Source organism: Hippopotamus amphibius, chromosome 5 (assembly GCF_030028045.1).
Source record: "Hippopotamus amphibius kiboko isolate mHipAmp2 chromosome 5, mHipAmp2.hap2, whole genome shotgun sequence".
In the NCBI taxonomy this organism is placed as follows: domain Eukaryota; kingdom Metazoa; phylum Chordata; class Mammalia; order Artiodactyla; family Hippopotamidae; genus Hippopotamus; species Hippopotamus amphibius.
In genome coordinates, this window is record NC_080190.1 from 64001002 (window position 1) to 64021690 (window position 20689).

At 35.8% G+C, this 20689-nt stretch overlaps 1 protein-coding gene across 2 annotated transcripts in view; it reads left to right on the forward strand.

The window, feature by feature from the left end:
- The window catches only part of MICU1 (mitochondrial calcium uptake 1), a 234429-nt gene that overhangs the window by 134722 nt on the left and 79018 nt on the right, over positions 1-20689 (forward strand). The window contains exons 7-9 of one of the 2 annotated variants that reach the window (XM_057734250.1): positions 9095-9250; positions 15297-15379; positions 18857-19054. In XM_057734250.1, the coding sequence (XP_057590233.1) occupies positions 9095-9250; positions 15297-15379; positions 18857-19054 (437 nt within the window). The remainder of the gene's footprint in view (positions 1-9094; positions 9251-15296; positions 15380-18856; positions 19055-20689) is intronic. The other variant, XM_057734251.1, reaches the window with a different exon arrangement.

The following is a 20689-nucleotide window of genomic DNA, read 5'->3' on the forward strand; positions in this document are numbered from 1 at the left end:
TTACACACAAGTGAAAATCAAAAGAGAGCAGGGGTAGCTATACTTAGATCAGACAAAACAGACTTTAAGTCAGAAACTATAGTAACCATAATCCAAAAAGAGACATGTACCACAATGTTCATTGCAGCACTATTTGTAATAGCCAGGACATGGAAGCAACCTAAATGCCCATCAACAGATGAATGGGTAAAGAAGATGTGGCACATATATACAATAGAATATTACTCAGCCATAAAAAGGAATGAAATTGAGTTATTGGTAGTGAAGTAGTGGACCTAGAGTCTGTCATACAGAGTGAGATAAGCCAGAAAGAGAAAAACAAATACCATATGCTAACTCATATATATGGAATCTAAAAAAATGGTACTGATGAACCCAGTGACAGGGCAAGAATAAAGATGCAGGTGCAGAGAAAGGACTTGAGGACACGGCGTGGGGGGGGGCGAAGGGGAAGCTGGAACAAAGTGAGAAAGTAGCACTGACATATATACACTACCAAATGTAAAATAGATAGCTAGTGGGAAGCTGCTGCATAACACAGGGAGATCAGCTCAATGATGGGTGATGACTTAGAGGGCTGGGATAGGTAAGGTGAGAAGGAGTCATGGGGGGGAGGCGATATGGGGATATATGTATAAATACAGCTGATTCACTTTGTTGTACAGCAAAAACTGGTACAACAGTGTAAGGCAATTATATTCCAATAAAGAGCTTAAAACAAAAACAAAAATAAATCAAAACCAAAAAAACTATAGCAAGAGATAAAGAAGCGGATGGTGCACTGTTCAACCCAAAGCCACCCTTCAAATAGCCCAGAAAGGAGAACTGAAGGACCCCACAAGGAATCACGTTACTGGCCCAGGCCTGAGCCTCCTGTCCAGCTATCCGTCTGTCTATCTGCCCACCTGGCCCAGGAGAGCACAGAACACTATGCATTCTGCCTGCACTGTGGGGAATGACTAGAGCCACCCTTAGAGAGATCAGCACAGCATTCTGAAAATTTAAAACCACACATGTGGCGCACATATTTCTGCTGGACACACTGGTCTTGATTGCGAAAAGGAGCTGACCAGATGGAAGGGCAGCCCTGCAGGCTCCTGGCTGCCTCCTCACCGACGGTGCCTGGATCCTCAGGGCAGGACGAGGGGACGCCCAGACCTCCAGCCACCACTCCTCACGACAGCCACAGGGAAACTCACCCTACTGTCCCCCAATACCAAATGCAGGCAGGGATGGGGTCACCACCCCAGAGCCACCCAGGATCCCCAGAGACATCGGGGTGCAAAACCTCAGCCCCTGCAGATGTGGCCACTCAGGCCTCTTCAGTTAAACAATGACGCTAACTTGAAAGCCATTCAAACTGAATTAAACATTTGTGCATACATCTCAAAAAAAAAAGAGAGATAAGGTCATTATATAATGATAAAGGGCTTAATTCATCAAGATAATACAAGAATTTAAAATACACACAGACTCAAAATCAGAGTACCTGAGTATATTAAGCAAATGCAAACAGATCTGAAGAGAGTAATTGACAACAATACAATAATAGTAGGGAACTTCAATATCTTATTTTCAACAATGGATAAATCATCTAAATGGAAAATCAATATGACCAAATGGACCTAACAGACATTTACAAAACATTCCACCCAAAAGTACAATATACATTCTTCTCACGTGCACCTGGACATTCTCTAGAATAAATGATATGTTAGGTCACAAAACAAGTGACAGCAAATTTTAAAAGATCAAACTCATACCAAGTAACTTTTCTGGCCACAGTGAGAAGAAACCAGAAATAATAACAAGAGGAAATTTGGGGAATTCACAAATACATGGAAATTAAACAACACACTCCTGAACTACCAATGAGTCAAAGATGAAATTGAAAGGGAAATAAAAAATATCTTGAAACAAACAAAAATGGAAACAATGTACTAAAACTTATGGGATGCTCCAAAAGCAGGGCCAAAAGAGATGCTTATAGTGATAAATGCACACATTAAAAAAAAGAAAGATCTCAAGTAAATCGTCCAACTTTATACCTCAAGGAACTAGAAGAACAGGAATAAACTAAGCCCAAACTAACAGAAGGAAGGAAATAACAAAAATCAGAGAAGATGTAATTGAAATAGAGAATAGAAAATTTCAGTGAAACCAAGAGGTGATTTTTTGAAAAGATAACAAAATAGACAAAACTTTACTAGACCAAAAAAATGAGAGAGAGAGATCTTTCACCAAATAAAATTATAAATGAAAGAGGAGGCATCACAGTGAACGAAAGAAATACAAAGGATCACAAGAGACTACAATGAACAATTATGCACCAACAAACTAGACAACCTAAAAGAAATGGATAAATTCCAAGTTTGAATCATGAAGAGGTAGAAAATTTGAACAGGCTAATAGCAAATAAGGAGATAGAATCAGTAACCCAAAACTTCCCAAAAAAGAAAAGCCCAGGACCAGATGTCTTCATGTATAAATTCTACCAAACATTTAAAGAAAAATTAATACTGATTTTTCTCATAATCTTCAAAAAATTGAAGAGAAGGGAACACTCCCAAACTAATTATATGAAGCTAGTGTTACCCTAAAACCAGTGCTAATAAGGATAATACAAGAAAAGAAAACCACAGACCAATATCCCTGCTGAATATATTTGCAAAAATTCTCAACAAAAATATTAGCAAGTCAAATTCAACAGCACATTAAAAGTCATACATCATAACCAAGTGGGATTTATCCCTGGAATGTGAGAATGGTTCAGCATATGCAAATCAGTCAATGTGTTACACCAGTTAATAGAATGAAAGACAAAAATCATGATCATCTCAATAAATGCAGAAGTATTTGGCAAAATTCAACATCCTTGCATGATAAAAGCTCAATGAATTGGAGATTGAAGGAACATACCTCAACATAATAAAAGCTATATATGACAAGCCCACAGCTAATATCTTAAGAGTAAAACATTGAAAGCTTTCCCTCTAAGATCAGAAATAAGACAAGATTGTGCACTCTCACCACTCCTATGCAACATAGCACTGAAAGTTCTAACCAGAACAGATAAGCAAGAAAAAGGAATAAGAGGCATCTAAATTGGAAAGGAAGAAGTAAAATTGTGTTTTTGCTAACAGCATGATCTTGTATATAGAAAATCCTTAAGACTCCACCAATAAAACTGTTAGAACTAATCAGCAAATTCTGTAAACTTTTAGAACACAAAATCAGCATACAAAAATCAGTTGCATTGCTGTACACTAACAGTGAAATGGCTGAAAAAGAAATAAAGAAAACAGTCCCATTTACGATAGCATCAAAAACAATAAAACACTTAGGAATAAACTTAGCCAAGGAAATGAAAGAGCCATGCACTAAAAACTGTAAGACACTGAGGAAAGAAATTGAAGAAGGCACAGATAGTTGGAAAGATATTCCATGTTCATGGATCAGAAGCATTAATGTTGTTAAATGTCCACCCTGCCCCCCAAAGCCATGTACAAATTTAATGCAGTTCCTATCAAAATTTTAATTGTACTTTTCACTGAAATAGAAACATTAATATTAATATTTGTATGGAGCTACAAAACACTCAGAATAGCAAACGCAATCTTTTATTTAAGCTCTTTATTAGAGTATAATTGCTTTACACTGTTGTGCCAGTTTCTGCTGTACAACAGAGTGAATCAGCTGTATTTATACATATATTCCCATATCCCCTCCCACAACTCTTTCCCACCCTCCCTTTCTCACCCCTCTAAGTCATCACTCATCATTGAGTTGATCTCCCTGTGTTATGCAGCAGCTTCCCACTAGCTATCTGTTTTACATTTGGTAGTGTATATATGTCAATGCTACTCTCTCACTTTGTTCCAGCTTCCCCTTCGCCCCCCCACCCCACCCCACCCCTTGTCCTCAAGTCTGTTCTCTGCATCTGCATCTTTATTCTTGCCCTGTCACTGGGTTCATCAGTACCATTTTTTTAGATTCCATATATATGAATTAGCATATGGTATTTGTTTCTCTCTTTCTGGCTTACTTCACTCTGTAGCAAAAGCAGTCTTGAGAAAGAATTAAGCTGGAGACATCATGCTTCCTGATTAAAAACTATAATACAAAGCTATACTAATAAAAGCAGTATGGTACTAGCATAAAAAGAGGCACAAGGGTAATGGAAATATGGCATATATATTCATATAAACATACATATGACATATTTAAAGGAAGTACATATCATAAAATATATGATAAATATAGTATATAAAATGGGATACTATTCAGCCATAAAAAAGGAAATTCTGACGTTTGCAACAACATGAATGGACCTTGAGGGCATTATCCTAAGTGAAATAAGTCAGACAAGTCAAGTGCTATATAATCTCACTTAGATATGGAATCTAAAAACATCAAACTCAGACACAGAAGGTAGAATGGTGATTGCCAGGGTCTGAGGAACAGGGGATACACAGAGATGTTGGCTAAGGTCTACAAACTTTCAATTAGAAGATGAGTAAGCTCTGTGACTTAATGTCCAGCATGGTGACTATAGTTATCAACACAGTACTGTATACATAAATGTTGCTATGAGAGTAGAGCTTTAATGTTCTCACCATAACAACAAAATGGTAATTATGTGAGGTGAAAGAATGTGTTAACTAACCTTACCATGGTAAACATTACAATTGTATCTCAATAGAGCTGGAAAAAATGGAGACAGGACTTGATATCTCATACCTTTATAAATTATTTACTAAACTTGTCTGAAACTTACTGAAACAAAAAGAGAGAGACATAGATCAGTGAAACAGAATAGACAGCCCAGAAATGAATCCACACTTGAACAGTCATTTAATCTACAAAAAAGGAGGCAAGATTATACAATGTAGAAAAGATAGTCTCTTCAATAAATGTATTGAGAAAACTGCATAGCTACATGCAAAAAAATCAAACTGGATTACTTCCTCACACTATATACAAAAATAAACTCAACATGATTTAAAGACTTAGATGTAAGACCTAAAACCATAGAACTTCTAGAAGAAAACTTAGGCAGTAGGCTTTTTGACATCAGTCTTCATAATATTTTTTGGATATATCTCCTCAGGCAAGAGATACAAAAGCCAAAATGAACTAATGGGACTACATCAAACTAAAAAGCTTTTGCACAGCAAAGGAAACTATCAACAAAGTGCAAAGGTCACCTATTAAGTGGGAGAAGTTATTTGCAAATGATATATCTGATAAAGGCTTAATATCCAAAATATACAAAGCACTCATACAACTCAGCATCATGAAAACAACTCAGTTTTAAAATGGGTGGAACACCTGAATAGACATTCTTCTAAAGAAGACATACAGGTGGCCAACAGGTACGTGAAAGATAAATTCAACATCACTAATCATCAGGGAAATATAAATCAGAACCACAAGATACCACCTCACACCTGTCAGAATGGCTGTAATCAAAAAGACAAGAAATAGCAAGTGTTGGTGAGGATGTGGAAAAAAGGGAACCTTGTAAACTTGGTGGAAATGTAAATGGGTGCAGCCACTATGGGAAACAGTATGGAGGTTCCCCCCCAAAATTAAATATAGAACTGCTATATCATCCAGCAATTCCACTTCTAGGTATTTTTCCAAAGAAAACAAAAGTACTAATTTGAAAAGATACATGCACCCCTGTATTCACTGCAGCATTATTCACAATGGCCAAGACATGGAAGCAATCTAAATGTCCATTGACAGAGGAAAGAATAAAGAAGATATGGTACATATATGCAATGGAATATTGCTCAGCCATAAAAGAGAATGAAATCTTGCCATTTACAAGAGTGTAGATGGACCTAGAAGGTATTATGCTAGGTGAAATAAGTCAGACAAAGAACACAAGTACAATATGTATTCACTACAGTGGAATCTAAAAAACAAAATAAATAAATAGACCAGAAACATAGTGATAGATACAGAGAACATCAGGTAGTTGTCAGAGGGATGGGGTTGAGGGTTGAGTGAAATAGGTGAGGGAGATTAAAAGGTGCAAACTTCTAGTTATAAAATAAATGAGTCATGGGAATAAAATGTACACCATGGGGAATATAGTCAATAATAATGTAATATCTGTGTATGGTGATGGATGGTAACTAGACTTACAATGGTGACCATTTTGTAACATATAGAAATGCTGAATTACTGTGTTGTGTAACAGGAACTAACTAACATAGTGTTGTAGGTCAATTATACTTAAAAAAAAAAACCCAAACAAATGAACTCAGAAAGATCTCATGAAATAGGTCAGATTTGTGGTTACAAAAGGCTGGGGGTAGCAGGAAGGGGAATTGGATGAAGGTAATCAAAAGGTACAAACTTCTAGTTATAAGATAAATGAGTACTAGGGATGTGCTGTTCAGCATGATTAAAATAATTAACACTGCTGTATGTTTTTTGTGAAAATTGCTAAGAGAGTAAATCCTGAGTTCTCATCATAAGGAAAAAATATTTTTTCTTTTTCTTTATTTTCTGTCTATATGAAATGATGGATATTCACTAAACTTATTATGGTAATCTTTTCATGACGTATGTAAGTCAGATCGTTATGCTGTAATGCCTTCAACTATACAGTGCTGAATGCCAATTATATCTCAGTAAAACTGGAAGGAAGAAATACATGTTAAGTTCTATGTGTAAATGAGTATTATCCCCCTAAAAGTAGTTTTCTTCCCTTCCCATTATTTTGCCCCCCCCCCGTACGCACCATTTAGTCAATAACTAAAAGCAGATAAAATCAAAAGAAGTCAACATTCTTCAACTTCCAGAACTGTTCCAACCAATCATTAGTTTCACGAGTTCTTCCCCACTAACCTGCAAGGGATTTAGAAACAGGACTTTCCAGTCATATTTATATACTCCACCTCTCCCAGATATAAATATAGCTGTTATATATTTATCTTATAACTGCACGTTACTGTTATTAGTAGTTCTGAAAGTTTTGGTTCATTTTCTTGGAGTTTTTAGGAAGACATTTATATTTATATAATCTTCAAATAATGATAATTGTTTTTTCTAACATCAAAAGAAGTCAGTATTTTATTTCATTATATATTTGCTTTGGCTAGAACTTTCAAAATGATATCAGTAATAGTGAGCATCCCCACTTTATTATATTAAAATAAATGTCTTTGGCATTTTTTAATTAAGTATATTGTGAATCTTGGTGTCAGATATTCTTTACCATATTGAATAAGTTCCTCCTACCTCTGTTTCTCAGGAAGAAAAAAAGACCATTAGGAAAACTTAAAGTTTTGTCAAATGCTTTTTCAGCATCTAGCCTGATGATCTAAGTGGTTTTATTCCTGTGACCTAGTTTTATTGCATTATAGTTGTAAACGTTCTGGATTTGCAATTTCTTCTTTTACTTGTGTTTGTTTTGTGTGTGTTGTATGTATGTGTTTGTATGTCGACTAATATCTAATGTCTTTCTAAATTCCCCTTGAAGATTTAAAAGATATATGCAATCTCTGTTTACCAGAAAGCAATGTTCAGTATATATCTGTTAAGTTGAACTTGTGGTTTATATTATATAAAGTCTTCATGACCCCATTAAATTTTCTGCAAAGTATGTCAAAGGCTTAGATATTACAGTAATTTTTGTAATTTATCCTTTGCATCTAATTAATATTTTGTGATATATTTTGATGTGATGTTGTCCTGTACATAAAAATATATAATAGATTTTCATATGGGTGGTACTTATGAGTAATATGAAAGTGGTGTTTGTTCTTAATTCTTCTGCTCTTAGTTAATTTCTGTCTCATATTAATATTACCGCTTCTGCTTTCTTCCTGTTTTGCTTTCTTGTATTTCTTCTTATTTTTTATCTTTCTTTCTATATTATTTACTTATTTATTTAGGTTGTGCCAGGTCTTAGTTGCAGCATGTGGGATCTTTAGTTGTGTCATGTGGACTCTTAGTTGCAGCATGCAAACTCTAGTTGCAGTATGCATGCAGGATCTAGTTCCCCAACCGGGGATTGCACCCATGGCCCCCTGCATTGGGAGCACAGGGTCTTACCCACTGGACCACCAGGGAAGTCCCAGTTTCCTCTTTTTTAACAGAGGATGGGTATAATGTCACAGAGTGGTTGTGAGGATTAAATAATTTATATAAAGTGCCTGATACATAATAAACATTTAGTAAGTGCCATATAATTTTAATAACCATTTTATTAATTTTATTAATAACCATTATTTAAGCTTAACCTTGTCCTACTGATTTTATTGCTCAGTTAATTTACTGCTAACTTCTTAATTGATCTCATCTTCCCCGTCTTTCTTTATTTTGATTGATTTTTCTGTCGTTGTTGGCTGAAGAATATCCTCAACCAGGGGTTGGCAAACTTTTTCTTAAAGGGCAAGACAAATATTTTAGGTTTGCTGGCCATAAGGTCTCTGTCACAGCTATCTAGCTCTGCCCTTGTACCTCAAAAGCCATCATGGACGATATATAAACAAATGGCTAGCCAGCAGATCATAGTTTACAAATCCTTGCATAAGACTTTTGTTACTGTTTTTTTATGAAATTTTGTTGGGAAGTATCTGTGGATTATACAAAGTCCTTGTATGTCTGAGATTATCTTCTGTGGCTAATGTAGGTAAATCATGAGTTGACTTGTATGTAATTCTTAAATTAAAATTGTTTTCCCAGGACTTCCCTGGTGGTCCAGTGGCTAAAACTCCGCAGTCTCAATGCATGGGGCCTGGGTTTGATCCCTGCTCAGGGAACTAGATCCCACATGCTGAAACTAAGTTCGCATGCCGAAACTAAAAATCCCACATGCCACAGCTAAAAGATATCACATGCTGCAACTAAAAGATACCGCATGCTGCAACTAAAGATCCTGTGTGCCACAACTAAGACCCAGTGCAGCCAAATAAGTAATTTTTTAAATTATTAAATTAATTACTTAATTAAAATAAAATAAAATGGTTTTCCCTCAAGATTCTATAGAACTTGCTCTGCAGTTTGTGTTGTTGAGAATTATGATACAACCCAATACTTTCTTCTTTATAATAACTTTTCTTTTTCTTCCTAGATAGTTGGGATCTCATTTTCTTTATTCTTAGCATTTGTCATTTCACCAGAGGAGGGTTTGTTCTTGTTATTGTTGTTGTTTCCTGTGTTAAAAGAGCAAGCCCAAGAAGAAAAACTAGATTGATATACTCACACCCACGAACTTCAGCTATTTCAGGTTACTTTATCGTCTTTTTTTTTCCCCCACTAAGGAAATTTTCTGGGTATTGTATTCCAAGAGTTAGCAATAAAAATGTCTTAGCATTTTATCATTTCAAATTGTACATCATGGGCAAAATTAAATATTCTAAGTGGTAGAATATTTGCTGTTTTATATTATATAGTTGGTCCCCCTGTATTTCAGTTTAATAAGAGCATACAGCTGCACAGCTTGAGCATATTCAATCACTAAATGGTTATTAACTAAAATTTGTTAGTATAGTCAAAAAGTTATTACAGTATGGCTTTTTAAAAATATTTATTTATTTATGTATTTGGCTGCGCTGGGTCTTAGTTGCGGCACGTGGGATCTAGCTCCCTCACCAGGGATCAAACCGAGGCCCCCTACATTGGGAGCATGGAGTCTTAGCTGCTGGACCACCAGGGAAGTTCTTACAGTGTTTTCAATTGTAATTCTAGCACAACCAACAAAGAAAACCTTGGTATTAACTTTATTTTATAACACAGTGTCTTCTATTATCAATTATAGTAGATGTGGATTTTTTTTATTTGCCATTTCAGATCTTTCATTTCAAGAATAATCATTTGCCTGATTTCAGAGCAAAATGCCATAGTTATTCTTACCATCTCCATTGACTTCAGATGGCATGATTAATAGTGGACATTTTGGTCAGTATATAATGCTACAAGACAAAGATGAGGGTAAGCCTGACTAAGGGACTTCTGAGTTGAAGCAGAAAGTGTAATTGTTAACTTTTTGAGCCACTGATATTGTTCATGCTACGTCTTGCTTCACACAAATATGCCTTTATAGAAAGTTAACTGTGTATAAAAATTAAGATATGTAGCTTTAAAAAAAGAAATATTCCTTGACTTTGTCCTTATCTTTTATCATTCTTTAACTCTTCTGTTTTTCAAATATCTGCAGTCTTTTTACTAGGTATAGTGTTAGCTGGCACTTAACATGAGACCTAATATTAGAAAATGCTAAGAAGGCTAATAGATTATCAGAGAGTACCTGTAAAATAATTACTAACAGAAGTCAAATCAGACTTAGAAGGCAACTAGGTCAGTGAAAAGAAAATTGACCTTCTGTTACTTAAGTATGGTTTAAAAAAATTCTTAGGATGTTTTCATTTTATGTAGCACCCTTCTTTGAAAGCTAAATCACCCCAAGAAAATGCTATATTCAACTACAATGCATCATGTCATGGAAACTTTTTTTTCCCCCACACTTTGTAAAAAGGGCAGAAATATTCTTTCAGACTGCACCTAGGCATCATACCTTGAAGAATTCAGAAGAATTGAGAGAGGCACTTTTTTGAAATCTAATCTTGTAGGTTTTTCTTCTCCTTTCCCCAAGCTTAATGTGAGAAAACAAGACACTAAGCCCTCGTATAAGAAAAATGTTAGTATATTAGACGACAAAGAGGAAATCCTATTGTTATTAGAAAGGATAAGTCATTCCAGAATTAATTATATTTAGAATACTGCATTTATGGGAGGCATTGGCCATCTGAGATACCCCCAGAGAGGGCTATTAGGTCGTTGAAGTTCTGGAAACAAGTTCTGGGAAACCTTTAGTAGAGACATGACGCTATGCGTTTATGTATTCAGAGGGCCATTACATATGAGGAAGCAGTTATATTTTTTTATTTCTTTAGGAAATTAAACTAGGACATTTTGTAAGGGCTGCAAAGAATTAGATTTGGGCTCTGCATGAGAAAAAAAGTTCAATTAATATGGCCAACAAGGGTTACACCTCAGAAGTGGTGACCTTCCTCAGAAATAATCAGAGGCTGTGTGATCATCCTTACAAATTCAGTAGTCAGGTTCATCGTTGAATAGAGGTTCATCATATTATATCAAGTTTTTTTCTAACTCAGAGTCTTCTGATATTGCATATTAATTACCTCACTTGTCCTATGCATCATTTTAGAACAGGAATGGTAGAGGTGGGAATTTTATGGTAGGAGAATCAAACCAACTGAAAGTAAAAAATTTGTTTAGAATCTAACCTATTCACTTTCTTTTTGTGTTCATTCCGTCAGTGCTACCAAAAAAGATTTAAGGCATAATGACTCACTATGTTGTTGGAACAGCCAGAATTAGAGCCCAAGTCTTTTACATTTTCTATTAAAGAAAACTAAGTGAAACAGTCATGAAAATCTTGAGACAACTAGTGTTGTTGCTATCTGATTATTTGACTTACCACACATAGAAAAACATGGATTTTTTTCTTATTACTAAAACAGTGTAGAAAAATCTACTGTGCTTCGAACAAGTCTAGAGTTGTTATTGCTGTTGTCATTGTCAATCATGGAATAATACAAAAAGGTTTTATTCTTAACTAGAACGGATCTACTATATCTCCATTTACTTATAGCAAAGACTAGCATGGAACTGTGAGTAAAAGATGTATAGTGATGAACTTTGTATGGAATTTCATTGTTTTAAGCAGTTTCAACATATGATTGTTTTAGAAATCTCTGTGCAGAAGGTAGATTAAGCTGTTAACACAAGGCGGGAGCAGGGCAGAGCTTCACTCTTCACTCTGCAAGTAGCCTGGAATTCAAAAGAATTCCTCTCTCTACCTTTCTATGGAAACAGGTTGTGAATTAACGTACACCCAAGATACTTTTAGCTTTCCAGAGCAGCTAGATTTAAAAATTACACTGAAGCCTACATGTAAAGGGAGACAGGGGAGTACAAGAAAATGGCCCAACAGCATATTCCTGTGTAGCATGTTTCACTTACAGCAAGCTGGTTTTTTGCTTTGACGGGATCAGCAGGTGAAGATTGAATAGGTTGAGAGAACTACTCCTGGAAGGACCTTGCCTGATAGACTGCTAAGGCCTAAATGTGAATGTGCACAGCTGCTGCCCTGACTTGCTCTATCAGTGACCAGGGCACAGGAGCTCTGAGAGTGTCAGCACATATTCTTTAATAAACACTCTGCATCACTCCACATAAAGTACATACTCTGAGAGTAAGCCAGGATAAAAAAGATAGAGAAGCCTCAGGCAGTACAGGATGTGCTTTGTTTGGTAAAGTGAGTTTAACCTTCGTTGTAAGAGAACACATAAGTATGATTTGCCAGAATAACTCATTCAGTCATTTAAATGACTGGGCATGTGCCATCACAGAACTCACAGACAGTAGGAATAAAAGATGATAAAGCTAAAATTTTAAGAACTCTGTGTCACCTCTGTAATCAGTGGAGACAGGGAATGCTGCTTTAATTCAGGAGTAGCAACATATTGACTGCCTCTGGCCAGATCTTTCTCTATTTCTGTTCATTTGGACCACATTTCTCTTGATGTTGTGATATCACTTCCTCCGTCACTGCTTCCTCTCTCTTTCCTTTCACCTTAAATATTGGTTTCCAACTACATTCTACCCTTTCCTTACCCTTCTCCTCGACCCACAGTTCTCCTTGGACAACCTCATTTCCGGTCTTTGCAGCTAACCATATTTATGCTGATGATTCCCAGCTTTAACCTCTCTCTTCTAAGCTTTAGACCCATATTTCCACCTATCTCCTGAACATTTTCATCTGAATATGTTATGGACTTCTTGAATTCAGCAGGTCCTATATGAATTCATGTTTTTTCTCAAACCTTTTATATTGTTTTTATCTCTTGATTAATGATATGCAGGCTACCTGGTAGCTTAAGCCAGTCATGCTGTCAGACTTTTTAACTCTCATCATCACAGCTAATTAATCAGTAAGTTATATACTTTCTGCCCACTTAAGTTATTTCAGATACATTTCCTGCTCTCCATGGCCATCACCTCAGTTCACATTTTCAGCATTTACAAGAGATTTTATGATCTTCTCTGTAAATGTTGAAAATGTGGACTGAGGTTTTCCAACTCATCCTTCACATTGTAGCAGAATTCTTTCTAGATGCCTGTGTGAGTGTGGCACTGCCCTGCTTAAAACCTTCAGTGGCCTCATATTGTCTGCAGTTGTTACAGTTTCAAGTATCTGCAAGGATTAGGCAGATAATGTATGTGAGTGAAGTGGGCCAAGTGTGAGACAATAGGAGAGAATAGGGAGACACTATTTTTAGAGACACTATGTTTAAAGAAATTCATATTCAGAATTTTTAAAAACATGACAAACCTATCCAAGAATCTGATGTTGCCTATGCCTATGAGTGCAACCAAGCTTAAACTACTGAGCACTACACATGCAATGTGTCTTTGATATCAGGTAAATCCTTTAGATGAACCACTTGAAACTCTGAGCTATTGCAGAGACTGACGTGACCAGTGAGTCATATTTTGTTGTTTTGTTTCTAAGTCAAAACATATCAGAATAAAGAGTATTTGTTTATTATTGTAAGTACCACTGTATTCATATTAGAGGCTGTGGAACATAATGAAAAGCTTTTGGGGGATGGAGTCAGTGTTGACCTAGGTTCACTTACCAGTTCTGCTACCTATTAGTTGTGTGATTTTGAGCTAGTCATTTGATGGCTTTGAGCCCCGGTTTCCTACTCTGTTAAAAAAAAATAAGAAAGAAATGAAACTTTCAGGATTGAGAGTACAAAATCAGATAACTGCTTAAAATTACCTAGCTCAATGGTTGGCACATAGTAACCCTTCAGTAAAAGATAGCATCCAGACAGGTAGGAATAATTTAAGAAGTGACAATAGATATAAAAATCTAATTCCCCCACTGCATCCTTCTCAGCAATCATACTGGTGGCCTAAGAGCCATATCAAGTGAAACAGGCAGCTGGAAACTGATGAGCACGATTCACCCAGGCAACTAAAAACCAGGAGCTTACCCACCTATTTGGCTAGCTAGCTGAAAATGGAATTTAAGCCTAGAAAGTGTTGATATTGACAAATTCATGAGCAAGATGGTAGTATGGACTCTCTACAACAACTCATAGGATACTAAGCCCTTTTTTACTCTTTTGTCTACATGTAATCTTTAATTTTTTTTTTTTACTAAAAGTGATATTAGCTGAAAATTTAATTCAGTAGTATTAGGATATGTAGGAAATTTAATTTTGATTGATTCTTTATAGCTATATAAATTTGAAGCACCAAAGGAAGGAGGTAAACAACTTCGGCTTTTTGTTTGTTTTTGTTTTTTGGCTGTGTCACATGGCTTGTGGTATCTTAGTTCCCTGACCAGCGATTGAACCCAGGCCCCTGCAGTGACAGTGCCAAGTGCTAACCACTGGACAACCAGGGAAGTCCCTAGTTTTCTTTACTAGAACATTTAGCATGGTAAGGATGGAGGGCTATTAAATTTATATTTTATCCTAATGCACAAGTATATTAATTGTATTTTGATTGATCTAAGAACATCAAAGAAGTCTTGAAGCACTTTCATCATTCACTTAAGGGAAAAAAAATATACCATCTTCTCAAGCTTTGCATTTTTCATTTTGTTTTTTTAAACATTTAAGTGTGCTTTGCTCAGTAATTTGTGTACCCAGCTGACATGGTTAAAATAGGGGGCTGGGTAGCTGACAGTGAGTAGAGTGGTGTAGATAATAACCTGTTAGCAGAATGATATCCACTGAACTCCTGATTGTACTTACAGTGGAGAGACTAGAAAGAACAAAGTAGAAAAATAGCTTGTTTTAAAAAGGCAAGGCAAAGACTTAGAGTTTCAGCTTCTTACTTTGCAGCAGTATATCTCACCCCAAATAGACTTTCATGCCCAGATAAATAACACTATATTTAAGTAGCAGAACAACACTAATATCATTCAATTAAGAGAGGATGGTTTCTAAGAAAGCAAAGCTGAAGTATTTAAGAGAATGTTAAAACACAAAGATAGACAAGTGCTATCTTTACTGACCATGGTAAAAGTTCTGTTTTGGTTTTAAGGACTATTGCTAAAAGGTTGATCAAAATAAATATGGTGGCATTCTGCGACTTGATATTACATTTTAATGTTTAACTATCTTTTTTTCTTAAAGGAATGATTTTTTTATTTTTGGTCGATACCGTCTAAATATTTTTCTTTTTCCTTCCTCCTTCCCTCCTGTCCTTCCTTCCTTCCTAACTTGCAGCTCCTCAGAGAAATTTCGAAATTGCCTTCAAGATGTTTGACTTGAATGGAGATGGAGAAGTAGACATGGAGGAGTTTGAACAGGCAAGTTTTCCTAGAAGTTTCCTTTAAATACATTAATATTTAACACACTTTCATGTGCCTTGGAGTTACTTTGGCCTTGGTCAGTATATTCTGATACTATCCAATTTTTGAAGTACCTAATATATCATTTTTCAGAATTATCTCCACTTTTAATAGGTGAGGTTTTTTTGTTTGATTTTACTCTAATGTAAGGAATTATTTGAGCATATTATCAAGGTCAAGGGTGCACTGATTCCCCAACATGAATTAAACTCTAATGCTGAGAGGCTAAGTTATGGCTATTTAATCATATATTCAGTCAACATTTATTAAATAGATCCTTCATGCCAGGCAGTTCCAGAATACAAGGATGAATGACATATGTTCTGAAAGGATTTCTATAAGAGAAGGAAAAATAGTACCATGCCTTTTACTATAGCAGGTTCCAGCCATAGAGGTATATAGTTTCTTCTGAATCCTAGGAAAAGATTACATTTCCATCAAACTTCTGTCCTTAGAGGGCTATGGTGCCTCTCCAAGTATAATTATTATGATTGTTAGAAGTGGTTTCAAAACAGAAAAATATGTATGTGGGAGAGAACATTTTTGATTTCAAAATGAGTAAAGGGGCAAAAAGGAAGTGGGAGAAAGTATCAGGAATAGTGTATCTTTAAATAAGAAATGCATAGAGACAAATATTTTAAAATATCTACAGATATTTATTCAAATTTGCATGCTATGTCCATCTAATGCCTTCATTTTCCCGTAATTCTACACTTTACTGGTGTTATCAGGTGGCCTCAAATGATTGTAAATGGGATTTATTTTGGTATTTTGCATTTTATCTTATATAGAACTATTTTATTTTTATTGGGACATAGTTAACATATGACATTGCATTAGTTTTAGGTGTATGACATAATGATTTGACCTATGTGTATACTTTGAAATGATCGCCACAATAAACTTAGTTAATATTCATCACCACACAGTTACAGTTTTTTTCTTGTAATGAAAAGATCTACTCTAAGAACAAAAGATCTACAAAAGATCTACTCTTTTAAGATCTACTCTATTAGCAACTTTCAAATATACAATTTAGTTTTGTTAACTATAGTCGCCATGCTTACATCCCCAAAGCTTATTTATCTTATAAATGGGGGTTTATACCTGTAGGCCACCTTCACTCATTTTGCCCACCCTCCACCCCTGATTCTGGCAACCAACAATCTGTTCTCTGTATCTGTGAGTTCAGATTTTTTTTGGATTCCACACATAGCTGAGATCATACAGTATTGAGTTTCTCTGTCTATGTTGGGGGGCTGAAGATATCTCTTCGACATAGTGATTTGGTTTCCTTTGGATAAATACTCAGAAGTGCAATTGCTGGATCAATGATAGTTCCAGTCTTAATGTTTTGAGGAACCTTCATGCTGTTTTCCATAGTGGCTACACCAATTTACATTCCCACCAGTAGTGCATAAGGGTTCCCTTTTCTCCACATCCTCCCCAACACTTTTGGCATTGCTGTTGATATGCTGAATGACTTGGAGTGGTCACTTCACCATTCTGTTCAAAGTTTATAAAAAAAGTTAAACAGAACCAGTATGAGGACACACACATCTCATCATTGTGTATCTTCAAAGTCTGTGTGGCGTGAAGCAAACTTACACCCAGTATTACTCTTGTATTCATCTTTTTCAAAAATCACTTTGATTGGCATAAACATAAATTACTAAAAAGCAGTATTCAACTGTAAACAGCAAGTGCGAGTTTTCTCTGACTTTTCTTTCACGCAGATCCTTTTTTTAACCCGTTTCACAGCAGACCATAAAACAGAACTAACCTAGCAAAAGATATTTTTAAAAAAATCTTATAACAGTTTGGGCTACATTCACCTGAGGCTGTGACAGAAATGTTTTTTCAGTATGAAAGCATGAATTGTGAGACCGAAGAAAGGGAATGAAATTTCCACATACACTCTCAGCACCACACTTTGGAAGCTGACATACACATTTCCACCACAGGAAGGGTATAAGTTGCAATATTATAGCACAGGCAAAATTTAAATCAGGACAGGTCCTGACACTGATGCTCAATGCTGGTTCACTGCTATTGGAAAATTCTTCAGTTCTCACATTCAGGCAGAGAAAATGAATTGTGTATTGCCTTCAGACAGAAGCAGCACTGTACTGATTATCCTATATTTCAATTTAAAGTCTAAAAAACTTCAATAATTTTAAAATCCATTGTATACCTATCTTTCAAGTTCCCATGTGCATGAAAACCATGTTAAGCAATCTTATTTACATAATAAAATGTGAACCCAGAAAAAAGTCATGGTCAGAAGCATTTATGATATTAACCTAGAGTTAAAAGGAGACTTAGAGACAGTATCTTCTAACCGGGAACTTTTCCATTGAGAAAACTAAGGCAAAGAAGTTAAATGACCTGCATAAATTGTGCTTTCACTGCAGAGCAACAGAATTAGACCCCACGTGTCCTGATTCCCCATCTCGTGTCTTTTCATTATACTACTTTTATCTTGTAGAGCCAGAGACTTAAGTCTTTTTATGGTCATAGGTAATAAATAAAAGACATTTAACCATGGTAAATACATTGTTACAAATCTTAAGTTTTTAAGTATTATGCTTTTCTAATTTGGCAATTTAAAAATCATTATCCACAAAGCTATATATATTATTTATATAACATACCTTTATTATCTATCCTTACATATCACAATCTTAATTGCTCGGAATAGTTGTTTTTTTAGCTTGTAAAGAGGTAGAAAAGACTGCAGAAACTCATGAAAAAAATGCTATAGCAATCATGGACTTGCCCTGAAAAGCTCATTTTATATAGTTAGGCCACGGTTGCTAGTCCCCAAATTATTCTTTCTCAAAAACTCTTTTAAAACTTCTCAAAGATTAAACTAATTCCCCATCTTCTCATGGAGAATTACTTCATACCAACTTTATAGTTCACATTATCATTCTGATAAATGTGTTATCTCTCATAGATATCAAGTATTTGCCTATACCTATACTGCTGCTCATCACAGCTGAAGAGTCAGTAGTGAGAAGTGTGAAATTTTTAAAAGTCTCCTGAGATATGGAAGGTATTACTGTGAGGTTGATGATTATTTTAGCATCGCATGTGAGGTTTTGAGCCTAAAACAAATGTATACTATTTTCTAAAGAGAGATTTTTTAAAGGCATCCCAAAGGTGTTAGGCATGTGTGTTAGAATACTGGTTCCGTTATTTGCTAGCTACTTGACCTCAAGCAAGTTATTTAACAGGGTACCTCAGATTCCTCATCTGTAAAATAAGAATAATCATGAGGCTTATCTCACAGGATTGTTGTGAGCGTTAGAAGAGAGACGTGTAGCACAGTGTAGGCAAATAGTAAGCAATCGACAGTCAGTTATTATTCTTAGTTTTCCATATTTTCCACCTTGTAATGTTTTTCTGGACGGGGGTTTGCTTCTCCATTAGGTTCAGAGCATCATTCGCTCCCAAACCAGTATGGGAATGCGTCACAGAGATCGTTCTACAACTGGTAACACCCTCAAGTCTGGCTTGTGTTCAGCTCTCACAACCTACTTTTTTGGAGCTGATCTCAAGGGAAAGCTGACAATCAAAAACTTCCTTGAATTTCAGCGTAAACTTCAGCACGATGTTCTGAAGCTAGAGGTAGGTATTCCTTGGAGTTCAGGGCACTGTCCATAATGTACCCATTTAGAGCCTCTGGGTTAGGAGGGGCCTGCACTACCGTCTACCTCCAACGGTGAGAACTGATTCGTTTGAACCTCATCAGTGATCTACACCCTGACAGCAGGTAGGGAATAACATGTCTTAGAGTAAGTTGGTTCTGGAACTGCAAGCCAAAAAAGTCTAAATTGAAAATCTTAGTTGTCTTTGGATACTCAGCTTGAGGAAAAAGAAATTCAGGGGTCAAAGCACTTCTCAGCCTGAGCATGTATGTTTATTGTGTAGAAGGTACCAGGAGGTGAAGGTGAGGAGGATAATAAGGAGCTCTTTCTATGAAAGTTTACAAAGATAGTAACAGCTGGAAACACAAAATGTCAGAAATAAAAATGTATGTGCTCAGAGTTACAAAGGTGTCATACTGGGTTTGGGGATTTACTTTTCCACTTCATGTTTAGACCAGCATGGTATTCGGTTTGTGGACACAACTCTGTAAGAGCATTGCCTTTTTCTATGAGTATATTTGTTGAATTAAGTATGTTTAGGGTTAACTGGCTACTGAGCCTATTCAATTCAAAATGTTCATTAAATGCCTTCTATATGCACTTTTGTCTGGAGACAAAAAAGTGGAGTCTCTGATTTCTTCAGATTTTTAAAAATTCCCTTGTGGTGTTTCTCAACCTCTTTTTTTTGATTAACATATGCCCTACTTTAATGTTACTTAAAATTTGAAAACATTAAATACTATGACTAAGAATATATAAAAGTATTGGAGAAAAGCACTGCTTTGTTTTTAAACTCTGAATATTACTTCTCTATCTGCTCTCCTGTTTTTCCCCAAGATTCTAATATACTGCTCCCACCTCTTCTACCCACCGACCTCAGTTTAGACAGTTTGAAAAGTCACAGTTGAATTCCCATTATTGATAAGAACACTGTTTAATATTCATTCTGTAGGAGAGAAGCAGAATAGATCATACTAAAAATCAGATCTCACTTTGGAATGTGCTTTTTTGTACTGGTTTTTTTGGGAAACAGTATAATTAACATTCAAGGAATTTACCTCAAAATAACAAAGTAATGGTTTTCACAATTCAGCATCCTTCAGGAGGCTCTTGTAGCCCCTATAATACATGGTAAGTACTATATATCAATATTTATTATATGTGTAGCTAAGGGGGGCACAAAACTTTACCTCTACCCTCCTAGGGTCTCCACTGGGCCTCAGTCTTAAATTGACGTAAGACAGGTTAACAAGAGGAAAGTATACAGATTTTTACACATACACGGGAATGCCCGTAGGAAAATGAAGCCCCAAAGAAGTGGCTAGGCCTAAGTGTTTATATAAAAAGTTGAACAAAGAGAGGCAACTTAGCTTTATGAAGTTTGCTTTTGCGTTCTTATTACCAGAAAAGGGGAATCAGCATCGAGAGGAATTTGTACAAACAGATCTTGTTAAAATAATTCTTATTTTCCTTTAGTCCCCCATATATTTTAGTTATTTGTCCACAGTTTGCCTCTCTTTGTTTCTTTCCTGCTAGTATAAGGAGGACATCTTTCACATGGGAGTTTTATGTCCTGCAGGAATCCAACAATTTTTGTGTAAGAGTTGGTACGTAC